General features: G+C 66.4%; 2 protein-coding genes across 12 annotated transcripts in view; one reads left to right on the top strand and one right to left on the bottom strand.

The window, feature by feature from the left end:
- The window catches only part of TCF3 (transcription factor 3), a 33,835-nt gene that overhangs the window by 15,430 nt on the left and 3,551 nt on the right, over positions 1-14,854 (top strand). For 3 of the 10 annotated variants that reach the window (XM_039839110.1, XM_039839108.1, XM_039839112.1), the window contains exons 4-17: positions 3,386-3,459; positions 3,670-3,748; positions 5,741-5,808; positions 6,848-6,950; positions 7,790-7,839; positions 8,998-9,100; positions 9,178-9,347; positions 9,424-9,553; positions 9,933-9,991; positions 10,101-10,179; positions 10,962-11,035; positions 11,334-11,495; positions 11,578-11,701; positions 14,285-14,408. In XM_039839110.1, coding sequence (XP_039695044.1) covers positions 3,386-3,459; positions 3,670-3,748; positions 5,741-5,808; positions 6,848-6,950; positions 7,790-7,839; positions 8,998-9,100; positions 9,178-9,347; positions 9,424-9,553; positions 9,933-9,991; positions 10,101-10,179; positions 10,962-11,035; positions 11,334-11,495; positions 11,578-11,701; positions 14,285-14,408 — 1,399 coding nt within the window. Of the gene's footprint in view, positions 1-3,385; positions 3,460-3,669; positions 3,749-5,740; positions 5,809-6,847; positions 6,951-7,789; positions 7,840-8,997; positions 9,101-9,177; positions 9,348-9,423; positions 9,554-9,932; positions 9,992-10,100; positions 10,180-10,961; positions 11,036-11,333; positions 11,496-11,577; positions 11,702-14,284; positions 14,409-14,571; positions 14,808-14,854 lie in introns of all 10 variants that reach the window. The other 7 variants (XM_039839103.1, XM_039839111.1, XR_005647851.1 and 4 more) reach the window with 6 other exon arrangements.
- LOC120583711 (uncharacterized) overlaps positions 1,924-14,854 on the bottom strand; it is a 21,239-nt gene continuing 8,308 nt past the window's right edge. The window contains exon 3 of one of the 2 annotated variants that reach the window (XM_039839118.1): positions 1,924-2,040. In XM_039839118.1, the coding sequence (XP_039695052.1) occupies positions 2,012-2,040 (29 nt within the window). In that variant the 3' untranslated portion in view covers positions 1,924-2,011. Of the gene's footprint in view, positions 2,041-13,444; positions 14,094-14,854 lie in introns of those variants that run through there. The other variant, XM_039839119.1, reaches the window with a different exon arrangement.

The following is a 14,854-nucleotide window of genomic DNA, read 5'->3' as shown; positions in this document are numbered from 1 at the left end:
GAGACACTCCTCCAGTGGAGGGCCGCCCCCCAACTCACACTGGGATCAGTCTCACGCTCCCCGCCCCCCGCCCGTGAGAGCTTAGGTGCCGCAGGACCCGACCTGGGCTGGGCGGCCCAACAGCCACCGTCTGGTGTCTTGGGGGTTTTAGTTTTAAGGGAAAAGCTGGGGGAGAGCTGGCAGGCTGGGGGTGCATCAGCCCCTGGGTGGCGAGCCATCATGGAGCGGTCGGCCGAGCAGCTGCTCCGGGCGCTGTTAGTTTGTCTTGGGGTGACCGAGGTCCACGGCGGTTATTTCTGTTACTTAGTTGTTATCTCTTGGGCCTACGTTGTCCAGCACTGCAGCCACTACCCACACAGGACGATCTGAATTTGCATTCGTTAAAATCACGCGGGGTTGAAGTTTTTAGCAGCCGCGTGTGGCTGCCTGCGGAACAGAGACAGATGTTGGGATCGTCAGAGGCAGGTTAAGGTACTTGTGGCTGCGACAAAGACGTGGAAAATAAACGTGGAGGCGGTTTGAGGGCGTCGGTCCTGTGCAGGCAGCACTGGGGTCACGCAGAGGATCTGGGGTTGGGAGGTGACCCGCATACAGATGCGGGGACCACCAGGCAGAGCTGGACGGGGCGGGAGTCCGCTGTGTGTTGGAGGGGAGGGTGGGGAGGGGAGGTCCGATTACTCCCTGAAGCTCCATTGGACTTGTTTGCTGGGGTGGAGTGTGGTGAGAACCCCGGGACACTGCCGCAGAGGGGTGGCTCGTCCCAGGCTGTGGGTCTGCACCAGAGGCCGCCGTAAGAGCTTTCGTGTGTGGTGAGGAAGGGAGGGGTGGGGCTGGGTCTGCTGGCAGGGGCCCCTTACAGAGCTGGGTCAGGATGGTGTCCCAGGCTGGGCTGAAGCCTGCCTAGTTTTATCGGGCAGGCCTAGTGGGAACTTAATCACCTCAGGTTTACCTGTCCCACACGGAGTCAGAATCGAATTCCGACAGTTGGTTGCTTCAGACAGAGCCAGCTTGGCTCCCTGGGACACTCACCCCACACCAGGGTCAGCTGACTTTTCTCCAAGGCTCCTCCGGCCTGCTGGAAAGCAGCTGAAGCCTCTGTGGATTAAGGGACATTGTATGGGCTGAGGGGCGTGGCCGTGGGAAAGAACTTTACAAAGCAGGGAGCGCTGGCTCTCGTCCCGGCGGCTGTGGTTTGACCCTGTCCTCGAGAAATTCAGCTCAGGACAAGGGCCCCTCAGCCCCAGCCAGTGTCTCCTGGGGGCCTTTCAGAGCCCCCCGCCCCAGTTCATCAGGCAAGGGCCAGCCCTCAGTCACGTGGTGAGGTAGCCTGGCCGGGTGCCCACTGGGCCACCTGCTCTGCAGTGGTCCTTGTCACCCTCGCAGCAGCCTGGGTGGGTAGGCGGCTTCGTCACCCCCAACCAACTGGAGCGGGAACTAAAGCACTGGGCATGGGCAGCGCCCCGGCCCCCCCCGCCCCCCAGTCCATGGCTCCCACAGCTCCCTGTCACCAAGGCAGCCGGGCCGGATGGGCGCGGGAAGATTTATCCCGGGCACCCCCCGCCAGCCCTCCACCTCCAGCATTTAGGAAAAGAGAAATCGTGAAAAAAATCACACAGTGACAGCAACGTCTTATTCTATTAGTACTTTTTAATTAGAACATGAACAAGGGATGCGTTATGAATATTCATGGCCAGGTTATTAAAATGCATAATTAATCAGTGGGGGGGTTAATAACTATTAATTGGAGTGGTGGGTGCGGGGCTATCCCTATTTTTGTCTTTTCCAGCAGGGGAATCGGGGCTGGGTGACGGGTACTTTCCAACAAGGGAAGAGCACCACCCAGTTGCCTCTGCTGGAACTTGGGGCCGGTTAGGGGCAGGAGTCCCTGGGTCTGCGAGTGGCCCTCACCCCTGGCCAGCCCTCAGGTGCGGGGCGCTGCTCCAGGTGGGGAGACGTCAGGCAGGCGTGCACGGGAAAACTGGCTCTGCGGGGGCTGGCACTTTGCCCAAGGTCACCCTCGCCTCACCGGTAGCTCTCTTCCTAGAAGACCAAGCGAGGATCCAAGATCTTGGGGTACAGGCACCCTAAACCTGGCAGCAAATGCCAGATGGATTCCTGGAGAACACAGGAGCCCCCCGTCAGGTCCCCCAGCCACCAAGGCAACCCTCCAGCCCCCCACCGTAATCACACTGGAAATTTTTGATTAGAAAACAAAATCTAAATGAGATGTATGAATATTCATCAGGCTAGGAGATTAATATGCACAATTATGCAAATTAGACAGCAATTAAACACCAATTCTCTGGGGGGAACGATTAACACAAAGGCACCAGAATAGAAGGGTGCAACGTGAAGGAAGCTTCTGGTGCAGCCCAGCAGGGGAGGGCGGGAGGCAGGGTGCGGGATGGGAGGGCCGCCAGCGTGTGGGGTCTGCGGGTGCATGACAGCGGTTCGTGCCGGTCCGGCTGTTCCCTCCACCCTGTGTCCCCTCCGCCCTCAGCCCGGCTTGGGGAGCCTTTGGGCTCAGAGTCGGCCCTGGACAGCCCCAGTTCTGCCAAGTGGGACCTGTTAATAACCGTGTTTACAGAGGGGAGAGTGAGGCACGGGGGGCGGGGCTGGGGCTGCTCCCCTGTGCGCCCCCCGGCCGCCTGCTCTGTGGCCTCTGGCAGGAGGGCTGCAGGCACAGGCTGCACACCCCGCAGGAGGGTTCCGAGTCACGGGTTGTGCCTGGTGCCTGGGAGAGTGTGTTGGGGGGGTGAGGGGCCCCAGGCCCTTCCCCTCGACCCTAGAGACCAGGTCCTCTGCTCACTCTGGGTAACCCAGCCACATGTCAGCCTCTGGCCTCCCAGCCCTGCAGGCAGGTGGCAGGGGTCCTGGTTTGGCCTGACTGGACTTGGGTTCCAGCTTGGAAGGGCCACCAGCTTGCGCCTGGTAGGTAGTCACTGTCGGCTGCTGCCTTCGTTTCAACAAAGGGACAGTGCCGCATCCCAAATGGGCAGGGCCGGGCGCGGAGGGGTCGCTCACGTCCCCGAAATTAGAGCTGACTGCTCATCGCCGGTTGCCGGGGCCCTCGTGAGCCAGCCTCCCAGGTCAGGGACACCGCCTAGCACAGACGGCCATGTGGTCGGGACCTGGCTGGCGGGGGCCGGGGCTGCCTGGGCGGGCGTGGGGGGCAAGGCTCGGGTAGACAGGCAGGAGGTGGCCGGCATGGCAGCCGGCGGGGTTGTTTGAGCCGTAGACCTGGAAGTCGTGCCAGGCTGTCTGTGCCACTCCAGTGGCGGCGGCATCAGTGCGGAGGGGCCCAGATGCTGTCAAGGGGCCGAGCATGAGGACGGCGCAGGTTTGTGGCTGGGCGGGGTGAGGTGACGCGCGCTCTCCCCCGCAGGTCTGGCGGAGCGGCCCGGCTCAGGCTCCTGGGGCCCCGCGGACCAAAACAGCCCCTCCTTCGACCCTGGCCGGGTGAGCAGCCCTGCGTGGCCCGCGACCCTGCGTTTCCCTTCCCCGGGGGGGGCGGGGGCGAATCGGAGGCTTGGGGAAGTTGGACGCCTGGCCGGCTCGCAGGGCCTCTGGGCCAGGGCCGTGGGCTGGAGACCTGCCTCGGGCACTGGCTGGCCTGCCTGCCCCCCGGGCCTGGGGCCCTCACCCCTCACCCCCGCCTCGTCTCCGCAGACCTACGTTGAAGGCGCCCACTCTGGAGAGTCCCACAGCAGCCTCTCTTCGTCCCCGTTCCTGGGACCTGGGCTTGGAGGTGAGTGTCGCGGGGCGCGGCCCCCATGCCCACACAGGTCCCTGGGGTGTGGGCAGTGCGCTCAGTGCTTTCGGTCGTTCACCGGATTGGAGGGTGCCGGTGGACACGGCCAGGTCCCCTGCAGGAGGTGGACTCGGGCACCCTGTGACTTGGTGGCAGTTGCAGCCCACTGACCATGAGAACCAGCCCCCAGCAGGCCGAGCCCCACACCCACCACCAGGCCCTGGCGAGGCCGTCCCTTGAGCCTCAGTTTCCCTGCCCGTGGGCATGGCTGCCTGCAGACCCTGTGTGCAGCAGGAGTGAGGCCTGCACCCCTGTCTCACGGGTGGGCACAGGCTCAGCAGGGCTCTGTGGTGGGCAGGGCCTGGGGGCCCCCGGGTGACAACACGGTGTGTCTGGGGCGTGGGTGGGGGATGGCCGCTCTCACCCCAGAGCCTGGGTGGCCCTGCACTTGAGAGACGGGCAGAGTGGCTCGTAGGGGCGTCGCCGTTAGTGGTGTTTAGGCTGAGGCAGCTGCTGGGGGAGCAGGCGTGGGGACTGTGGGACCCCTGGGCGGGACTGACCGGAGGGAGAAACTGAGTCCGGTAGCTGAACCCTGAGAGGACAGCACCTACCGGACCCTACAGGTCACGTGTCCCTTGCTGGGCCCAGGGCTGGCTGCCTACTAGGGCTGGACGGGCAGGGACGGCCCGGGAGGAGGAGGTTGGGGCGCAGGGCAGCGCCCACTATGCGGCAGAGTCTCCCGCTCCCCAGACCGGGAAGTGAGGCCCGCGCGGCCTGGGGTGGCCTCTGCACCTGCAGCTGTTCCCCTCCGCCGCGCCTTCCTGGCCAGGGCCGTTCCCACGCCGGGCCTCGTCCACTTCGCCCCGCGGCCGAGGAGCCCAGAGCAGGCGGCGCCCGGGCCGAGCCAGCGGGGTGGGGGCACTGGGCTCCCTGGGCCTCCTCTCAGTCGTGACTGGGCTAGGGGGCTGGTGGCCACCGGCCAGGGCCCATCTGGCTCCCCGCCAGAGCCTGGCGGTCTCATTCTCTGCTGTTCGTCCTCGTGCCCCTATGTGAGGGTCAGTGCCCAGGTGAAGCCCCCGACATGGGCCCTGGACCGTGGCCCCTGCCTTGTGGGCAAGGCTGGCGGTCTGCCTGGGCGGGGGTGGGGGGGAGCTGCTTCCCCAGGCGGAGCCCGGAGCCCGGGCCAGCTTCGCCCCCACATCCACCCGCGTGGGAGGAAGGAAGCGTTGGCGTCACCCCCGGTCACTCACTGGAGGGGGGCCAGTCCCCTCCAGCCTCCCGGCCTTGGTTTGTCCATTCCCTGTGGGGGCTCTCTCCCCACCCCCAGCAGCGTTCGCTTTGGGGGTGTAATGGGAACGCAGTGCTTTTAAAATAAGGAAAACACGGTATTTTCCCACCGTCTTGGAACGACTCAGCGTAGTCAATGGGGTCCTGCTTCCTCGCTTTTCCTGAGGTTCCCGCCCAGCCTGAGCCAGAGCCGGACTCGGTGGCTTGGCCTCTGATGGGCCCCGGGTTCCTGCTTCAGGCCGGGCTGGATCCAGGCGTCTGCAGCGGTGACCCGTCCACACAGCCGCGGGCTCTGCCTGCCACAGCACTCGGGTGCCCCTCTCACCGAGTCACTGGACTCAGCTCCGCACGGACATCGTGCCACTTCGCGAGCTCACCGCTGGCTGGGGCCGGCCCGGGCCCTGAGCCTCGCAGCCTCCAGCCCCTTCCCCGGGCCGTCCCTGAGAGCCTGGCACCCTGGGGAGGCGACACTGAACATCCTCGGACGGAGGAGACTTGGGGAGGGCGTTGGGGCTGAGCTCGGTGCTGTGCCCCCGCGGGCTGTCGGGTTGGCATCTGGTGGGGTGGATGGAGCCCGCTTGTCCACAGGCCTCTGCGCCGCTCCCGGTGGTGCACCCACGGGCGCTGCAGTGTGGGCGCATGCCAGGCGCCAGGACGTGTCCTCACAGGGTCGGCGCCCAGTGACCCTTTCCTCTCCTCCAGGCAAGGGCGGCGAGCGGAGCGCGTACACCGCCTTCGGCAGAGACTCGGGGGTTGGCGGTTTGACCCAGGTGAGGCCTTGTCTGCGGCGGGGGCGTGGCGGGTGTCGGCGCCCAGCAGTCTGCAGAGCGCAGAGAACGGGGTGGGGGTGGCCCACGAGGGCTGCAGTCACCATTCTGCCATTTCCCTCCCTGCCCTTTTTAAAATTGTGAATGGGGTGCAGGGGTTCCCTGATCTGCGGAAGCCTCCTGGTTGAGCTGTGTACGCGTCCCTTCTCCGGCAGCAGCTGAAGCTGGCCAGGAGTGGACGGGGGCCAGGGACGGGGGAGTCCATGCCTCCCAACCTGGAGGCCGCCGCACACTGCTGGGAGGGTCAGTGCAGCCAGGCAGAGGGAGGCCAGCCCGGCTGTTGTGCAGCCCCGCCCCACGGCCCCCAGCGTGGCGTGACTCTGGCCCCTGTCGTGAGGCGGACGGGGCACTGCAGGGCCACCGTGGTCCCCGTGGCCTCCTCTGCTGGCCCCCAGGTGCCCTCCGTACCCACGCCCAAGGGGTTCATTCCGGTCCCCTCCCACGGCCCTGCATCACAGGTGAGGCCAGACCTCATCTGGGTGACGCCACCTGTGCTCCGTGAGCCTGCTGAGCACTGAGCGGTTCCAGGCCGTGTGCCACGGCCAAAGCTCCCGGGGCCCCCATTGGTCCCTGGCACGCCCCACGCTGACGTGCCCATTTTGCGGATGTGGAAGACGAGGGTAGAACAGCCCCTCGTGGGGCCTGGGACCCCAGTCACTCGTACTCCCACGGGAAGAAAGCTCTTTGTGAACAACGTAAAGTGAAACGTGTATCTTAAAAAGCAAAGACGCGCTCAAACTCAAACCAGCAGCTTTCAGGGCACCCCAGACGAGACGCACGTGCTCGCACGTTCCGTATCCTGGGACAGGTGCCTCTCCATGCTGCTGACAGCGGTTTTTCTCATGAGTGATGCTGCAGCGTACGGTCCACTGGTAATAGGTGTCGGGAGAGAAACGTCCCCAGTACGGGCACTGTTATTTCTCAGCCAGCCAGGGGCTGGATGCCGGCCCCTGGCGATGACCTCCTCTCGCTCCCTCCCCAGGCCGGCTTCCTGCCCAGCGAGCTGGCCCCCTCAGGTGTCAAGGGCGGGGCACAGTATTACGCCTACCCCCACGCCCGGCGGAGAGCCGCGGACAGCAGCCTAGGTGAGCGGGGGGCCGCGGGCAGCAGCCTGGGTGAGCGGGGGGGCCGGGCTATGCTGCGCCCCCGGGCCTGGCTGGCCGGGGAGCCGGGACGGGCACAGCCCCCACCCAGCACCGTAGCGGTCCTGCCCCTTCGAGCCTTTGCAGCACTGACCCCTGTTTCTGGGGAGCCATGGCTTCCGTCACACCCCATCGACACGTGCCGTGTGTCAGGCGTGTCCCCGTGCAGACGCCTCGTTCCACGTACGTGGGTTCATTACCGCAGAACCCGCGGCAGTGCCGTGGCTGAACGTAGCTGGTCCAGCGGGGATCGCCACAGCCTGGCCTTCGTGCTCAGGGACATGAGCTGGCGCTGCGGCAGCATGCGATGGGGCCGTCTTAGACAGCAGAGGCCCCCCCCCATACGTGAGGGCTGGGGTTCACGATGGCCCGAGAGCAGGACCCCAGGTTCCGATCAGGCCAGGACCGGGAGGCGGTGGTGCCTGGGTTCCCCCCGGGCCTCCCCGCTGTGCATCGCGGCTGCCATCTGCGGGGCCGGCGGAAGCAGCCGTGCGAGTCGGGTCTGAGTGAGGACGGGTGGGGCAGGGGGTAGCGGGGGCTTTGGAGCGGGGGCCACCTCGAGTGCCTTTCCCTCCCCCGCGGATGCCACCATTCCTGAACGGGGACTGAGCCCTCGTGTACCAGTTTTACTGAGAGGGAAGTTCGAGGGCTTCCTGTCCAAGGCACAGAGTTCTCTCCCTGACCCCCAGTGATGGCCGTGACCCCAGGCTGTGAGCGTCCCGTGGCTGGGTGGGGGGGCAGTCGGGCTGGACAGCGGTGGCTCACTCCCCTCGTCCTAACAGACACGCAGCCCAAGAAGGTCCGGAAGGTGCCGCCAGGTCTCCCGTCCTCGGTGAGTTGTGGGGCGTGTCTGCCATGCTCTCCAGGCTGGGGGCGCCCCCCCGCCTCCGCAGACCGCACAGCGCGTCGTGGGGCCACTGGGCTGCCATGCTGCCACCACCAGGAACACGTGGCCTCCTGAGTGTGGCAGTGCCTCCGGGCCCTGGGCCAAACCCCCAGCTGGACTGGCCAGGCGGCCGACTGCTGCCCACGGCCTCGGTCTGATCGGAAACTGGCTCTAGGGAGTCGAGGGGGCCCCTCCTGGGGTGCAGTTCCACCCCTCCCGCTTTGAGACAGTCGAGTCCTGTGGTGCTTTAGAAGGGGTGTGGGTCGGGGCTCGGGAGTGGGAGCAGGCAGGGGCGCCCTGGGGACCAGTTCAGACGGCCCCCGCCCTGTCCACCCGGGTTCAGCCACCCTGTGTCCCTAACCTGCTGCCTGGAGGTCGGCCGGGTGCCAGGCCCAGCAGCATCCTTGGTTTACTCATGGGGAAAGGCAGTTTGCCTGTTTGCTCCTCCTGGCTCCCACGCCAGCCTCCAGGACCCCCGGGCCCACGGGGCGGGCAGAGTCCTGCAGGCTGGCCCCGGCCACGCCAGGCTCGGGGTTTGCGTTAGAGGTGCGGTCAGGCTCCAACGGTCTTAAAATTCAGTTCTTGGTGTAGTTTACGGTGGTGTCCACACCCCATTCTCCTCACCTGAACCCCTACCTGTTTCCCGGAGCCCACAGCGCCCTGGGCCCACCCCATCCCACTGGCACGCACATCGCGTGCTCTAGCGCTGAGACAGACGTGACCAGCCGGTCCCAGCACGTCCCCCAGACCCACCCCTCAGCTCCCGGCAGTGCCAGCCAGTCGGAGTTGGCACTGGTCCCAGGAGCTCTTTGTGTCCCCGACCCGGAGTAGGGCACGTGGAAGGTCGGCCCAGGGCCCTTCCTCCAAGGCCCCTGGGTCTGTGCGGTTAGGGCCGGGGCGTCACACTGGGCTTCGAGGGGTCCATAGGAGTTTGCTGGATTCAGGAGGGAAAGGGATTCTGGGCAGGTGGAAAGTGGCTTGGGGGGTAGACGGCTTTCCAGCGGGAGGGTGGGACTTGGCATGAGCTGGCAGAGGGTCGAGGGTAGGTTAGTCTGGCTCCTCCTGGCCCCTCCTGCCTGACCGTGCTCACCTGCCTGCCCACAGGTGTACTCTCCCAGCTCAGGTGACGACTTCAGCAGGGACGCTGCCCCCTATCCTTCTGCAAAGACCCCCAGCAGCGTCTACTCAGCCCCCTTCTACATGGCAGGTGTGTGGGGACGCGCCCCAAACGGCTGGGACAGTGCCCGGGTCCCCCTGCCCTTCCACTCACTGTTCCCCCCTCAGCAGATGGCAGCCTGCACCCCTCAGCTGAGCTCTGGAGCCCCACTGGCCAGACCGGCTTTGGGCCCGTGCTGGGTGGGGGCTCGTCCCCCCTGCCCCTCCCCGCGGGCAGCGGCAGCTCCGTGGGCGGCGCCAGCGGCGGGTTCAGCGGCCTGCACCAGCACGAGCGCATGGTAGGTCCCGGGGCGGCACAGGGTGGGGGCGCCCGTGGGCAGCGCGCATCTGAACCCTGGTTACCTCCCACTGCAGGGCTTCCAGCTGCACGGCTCGGACGTGAACGGGGGGCTCCCGGCCGCGTCCTCCTTCCCGGCCCCCCCAGCCACCTACGGCAGCGTCACTGGCCACACACCCCCCGTCAGCGGGGCCGACAGCCTCATGGGTATGCCCCTACCTGGCTGGGCGCAGCCTTGTTAATGCACCCCCCGCCCCGGTCCCCCGGCCCGCTCTGCCCTGCTCCATCACAGGTGTCTTAAAATGGGTTTGCGGGGAATGGGTCCCCTACTTTATATCCGGGAAGGTGAGGTTCAGGGAATTGCTGACCCCAGGTCTCGTGGCCGGCCTGTCCCCAGACCTTCTGTGGAGGTGGGTGGCGAACATCAGGCAAAAGCCAGGCCCAAGCCAGGGGCCGCCCAGGGCCGGGCCGGGCCACCGTACTGGGGGCTGAGCGTGAGGGGGCCGCCTGCCTGCTCGGGCATCCGAGCCCAGCCTCGGCGCCGGGAGAGCCACACCACCAGGCTGGCTCACCTGTCCATCCACAGGCTCCCGAGGGACCACGGCCGGCAGTTCTGGGGACGCCCTAGGGAAGGCACTGGCCTCGGTGAGGCTCGGCGTGGATGGGGATGTGGAGGGGTGGCCGGGCTGGCGACCGAGAGGCCAGCCCCTGAGAGGCCGCCCGGTGGCCCTGTCTCTTCTCGTTCCCGTCGCAGATCTACTCCCCGGATCACTCGAGCAATAACTTCTCCTCCAGCCCCTCGACCCCCGTGGGCTCCCCACAGGGCCTGGCAGGTCTGTGCCAGGGCGGGCGCCGGGGCGGGGGGCTGTGTCCAGGGCCTCTAGCCTGGGGCGGGCAGGGAGGAGGCAGCTGCACCAGGTCGGGGAGCTGGATGCACCGTCTGCCTTGGAGTTTGTGTTTCTGTGGGCTCTCTGGAAGTCTTCCTGGAGGGGTCAGTCTCTCAGCCAGGGTTTCAGCCTCAGTGTGGGCCAGGGCTGGGAGGCAGGACCCAGCAGTCGTGCTGTGTGCGGGTGAGGGGCAGAGGGGACCCAGTGAGGCCAGGGAGGGGCGCCGGAGCTAAAGCAGGCTCCTGCTGGGACCCCAAACCATTCACGTGTTGGTGTGTGAACACCCCACAGACGTTAGTTAAGCACTGGTTGTGTGCTTCGTGCTGTCTCTGCCAAGGGCGCTGGACCTTCCCGTGCCCCGCAAGGAGGTTCCTGGGGGTCAGCCAAGGGCGAGGGCCGAGCAGAGTTTTCGGGAAGGCCTGCGTGGAGCTCCCCATGGCTAAGCGCTTCTCTGGGTTCTGGCAGATGCGTCAGGATTGGGGGAGCCGGCCTCTAGGGCGCCCACTGGGCACCCCTGAGCCCCCGTCCCTGTGGGGTGGGGAAGAGGCTGGGAGATGTGCCCCCACGTGACCTGGCTGGCTCAGGCCTGCAGCTCCCTGCGTGTGGGCGCCCCCGTGTGGCCAGCCCGCGTGCCACAGGCCGCTGAGCACCGCCGCTTCCGAGCCCCTCCCCCGCCTGCAGGTCAGGCTGCTCCAGGGGCCCCCACTCAAATCTCCTATCCTTTCCAGGGACATCACAGTGGCCCCGAGCAGGAGCCCCTGGTGCCTTATCGCCCAGCTACGACGGGGGTCTCCACAGCCTGGTGAGCTTCCTGCATGGCTGGGGAGGGTGTATGGACAGGGCAGAGGGCGTGTGGCCTGTGGGGCAGCTCAGCATGTCTGCTGTGCCCACGTTTCATGTGGCTTTGGCATTGGGCGTCATCACAGAGCCGTAGAGCTGCGGTAGGGCAGACGCACCTTCCACGAGAACAGAGCCAGCAGCCTGTTTGTTGGGAATGGGGTCCAGTGCACCCCACGTGGCTCTGTGGCCAGTGCGGGGCCACTGGGGCTGGGCAGAGTCCCAGCGGCCCAGCCCCTCACCCTCGTCCCCTGCCCGCACAGCAGAACAAGATGGAGGACCACCTGGACGAGGCCATCCACGTGCTGCGCAGCCACGCCGTGGGCACTGCAGGCGACGTGCATGGGCTGCTGCCCAGCCACGGGACGCTGGCCTCCAGTTTCGCCAGCCCTGTCATGCCGCTGGGCGGGCGGCACGACGGCCTGGTGCGTGCTGGGCAGGGGCAGGGGAGGGGGCGGCGAGGGGAGGAGGCTGGGCCGGCCCTGACAGCCTGCCCCCGGTCCACAGGTTGGGGGCAGCCACTCGGAGGACAGCCTTGCGGGCAGCGGCAGCCTCCTGCACGGCCACGTGGCCCTCCCCGGCCAGCCCAGCGTCCTCCCTGATCTCTCGCGGCCGCCCGATTCCTACAGCGGTAAGTCTCGGTGTCGTGCCTGGGCGGGGTGGCAGCACCTCAGCTGGCGTCACCTGTGCCCGGGCTTCTCCTGTGGGGCCCAGCCACAGCGTGCCACTCCCTTCTGAGTGTTCTTCCTCTGGAAAATGGGGGTGACGGGGTGTGGGACCCTTGGGGACTGAGGGTGGCCAGCCAGGGCCTGTGGCATTCCCCACCTGCAGTCGAGGCCGTCACAGCCTGATCTGGGAGCCCTGTGGGCGGGTGTCCCGGATCCCACACAGGGGGTCACCCTGAGAGGCACCTGGAGTCCCGGAGAGGCCGGCAGCCGTTGGGGTCTCTGGCTTTTCGTCCACTCGTCCCACCGTGTGGTGACCTGAGCTCACCCAGCAGGCATGGATTCAGTGCCAGGGTGTTCCTGGTGCTTTTCTAGCTTTGGGAAATGAGATGGAATCTGGTAGGTGAAGCCCCCCCAGGGGGAACAGGTGTGCAAGAGGAAGTGAGGACAGGGCTGCAGGGGAAGCGTGGTTGAAAAGGTGGGGGTGGCGAGGCGGTGGGAGCAGAGCCACTGCTGGGGGGCCCGTGCAAAGGCTCTGGGGCAGGTCTGCCTGGTGCGGCTGGAACAAACTGAACTGAGGCAGAGGGAGGTGAGGGCAGAGGGGACAGGGCAGGTCATGCAGGGCCTCGAGGGTGCAAGGGGCTTGGGCTTTTGCCTGGAGGGCTAGGGGCAGAGGCGGGACAGAACCTGACTGGGGCGCTCCTTGGCGCCCCCAGTGGCTCTGGGGAGGACGGGCTGTGCAGGTGAGACTCAGACTGGCCCATGTACTCGCAGGCGCCCTCTGGTGGTTGCTGCAGGGAAGATAGGACGATGGCCAGGGACCTTGGGGACAACTGCTCTGGTCCAGGAGGGCTGCGGGGGCCAGCCGAGGTGCAGTGGGTGGGCCTTGGGTGTGCTGAAGGCAGAGTCCACAGGACTTGCAGATGTGGGCGGGGTCAGAGGGGTCGGGCAGGGACAGCGTCGTTGGAGGGCTGGGGCATTACGGTCCAGGGAGCAGGAGGGCATGTGGTGGAGGGTTTTCCTTCAGGATAGAGGCGGTGACGGCTGTTTGAAGGTGCTGGGCCTGGTGACAGGAGGTCCTTGGTGGGCAGGGCAGCTGTCCACTTGTCAGAGCTTGTCGGAGGGGAAGGCGGGCACACGACAGGGCTCATGTGCTCCCTGAGGGACTCGGTTCTCATCGTGGCCCGTCCCAGGGTCGGTTAGTGCCTGCCGTGCTCCAGCAGGGGAGACCAAGGTCCAGAGGGTTCAGGGACTCCCCACCAGGCAGTGGCCGAGCGCACCCTACACTCACCCCACCCCATCATCAGTGCAATGTGGGTACCTGACAAGGCTCACGTACTGAGACCCCTGGGAAGCTACTGTGCGACCCACATTAAGGCCGGCGCTCTCATGGCTGCCTGGGGACCCTCCCATCCTGCATCCCCAAAGCCAGTTTGACTTTTAGAAGAAAGTCAGTACTTTTGTGTTTTTTAACTTTATCACTCCATACTCAATCTCAGCCAGGTGGTACCAGGCCGCATCTTGGGACCTCTGTGGTTGTGTTGAAGGGGCGGGGCCAGGGATGCTGTTCAGCCCCGCCCTGCTGCCCAGGACGCACCCCCCCAGACCTGGTGGGATGTCCACAGCCCCTCCCCCCTCTCACATCCTGCCCATGCTGTCCCCACCGACGAGCCCTGGGCTGTTTCTGGGGGACGTTTGCCAACTCCGTGTGGTGAGTCGGCGCAGCCGTGACTTCTGCAGCCGTGGTTTATTTACGTAGTTTTTGGATTTTGTTGACTGCTGCCGACGTTTATCTGTGTCTTTCTGCTTGTTCACGTTAGGTGTGAGGTCCTCTGCACTGCAGGTGACTGAGGACGGTCCCAGGCCTGACCTGGGACGTTAGGTTGCTTCCCACTCTGCTTTCCTCGGGTGCTTTGCGGAATGTTATGGAACCTGTCACCTGGTGCGCACGTTTGGGGTTGCTCTGCTGTGGCTCCAAGTTGTGGACTGTCCGGCCCGCTCAGTGCCCACGGGTCCCAGATCATGCCCGGCCGTTTCCCAGTGCAGTGCCAGCCCGCCACTGGCGCTGCGTCCCCCCTTGGCGACGCACGCAGCACGGAGGACACTAGGCCTCTCGAACGCCGGCTTGGCGGCTGGGAAGGACTCCCGTTGGTCCACGTCCGTACATCCCTAACTTGGGGACGCGCTCCTGCAGCTCCGTGCGCCCGTGCAGGCCCGAGACGCGGGTGCTCGGTGCCGCCTGTTCCCCTGTGGGCCACCTGCCCTTTCCTTAGTGACTCGTCACGGTTCTTGATGTGCTGTGGGGACCCAGCCGCGCTCGGTTTGTAGTGCCGCCTGTCGTCTGGTCTCAGCAGTGTCCTGGCGATCGGGGGCTCTCGGTTAGGCCGCAGATCTGGGTGTGGGCCTCTCTCCTTCGCGAGCGGCCCCTGCCCCTCCCGCCAACGGAGGCCTGGCCACCCCGGGAGGGCTCGCGCCAGCACAAGACGCTCCCAGGACAGGTCGCAGCGTGGCCCCGGGCGCGGCCACCCCTAACGCCCGGCCTGTCGCAGGGCTCGGGCGCTCGGGCGCCGGCGAGATCAAGCGGGAGGAGAAGGAGGACGAGGAGAACGCGTCGGTGGCCGACACCTCGGAGGAAGAAAAGAAGGAGCTGAAGCCGCCGCGGACCCGGACCAGGTGCCCGCCCCTCCTCGGCCCCGCCCCGCCCGGCAGGACGCACGCACGCACGCACGCGCACACGCACGACGCACGCGCACACGCACGGCGCCCGCAGCGCGAGGCACCCGGCGGGCCGGCGCCCGCCCCCGCCTCACTGTCTCCCTCTGGCCCGGCCCCGTAGCCCGGACGAGGACCAGGACGACCTTCTCCCCCCAGAGCAGAAGGCCGAGCGGGAGAAGGAGCGCCGGGTGGCCAATAACGCGCGGGAGCGGCTGCGGGTCCGAGACATCAATGAGGCTTTTAAGGAGCTGGGGCGCATGTGCCAGCTGCACCTCAACAGTGAGAAGCCCCAGACCAAACTGCTCATCCTGCACCAGGCCGTGTCGGTCATCCTGAACCTGGAGCAGCAGGTGCGAGGTCAGTGGGGGCGCCGCTCCCCGCCCGTCGCCGCTGCCGCGCTCTCT

Source organism: Pteropus medius, unplaced genomic scaffold (genome assembly GCF_902729225.1).
Source record: "Pteropus medius unplaced genomic scaffold, Ma_sr-lr_union100, whole genome shotgun sequence".
In the NCBI taxonomy this organism is placed as follows: domain Eukaryota; kingdom Metazoa; phylum Chordata; class Mammalia; order Chiroptera; family Pteropodidae; genus Pteropus; species Pteropus medius.
This window is presented reverse-complemented; position numbering and strand designations above follow the sequence as displayed.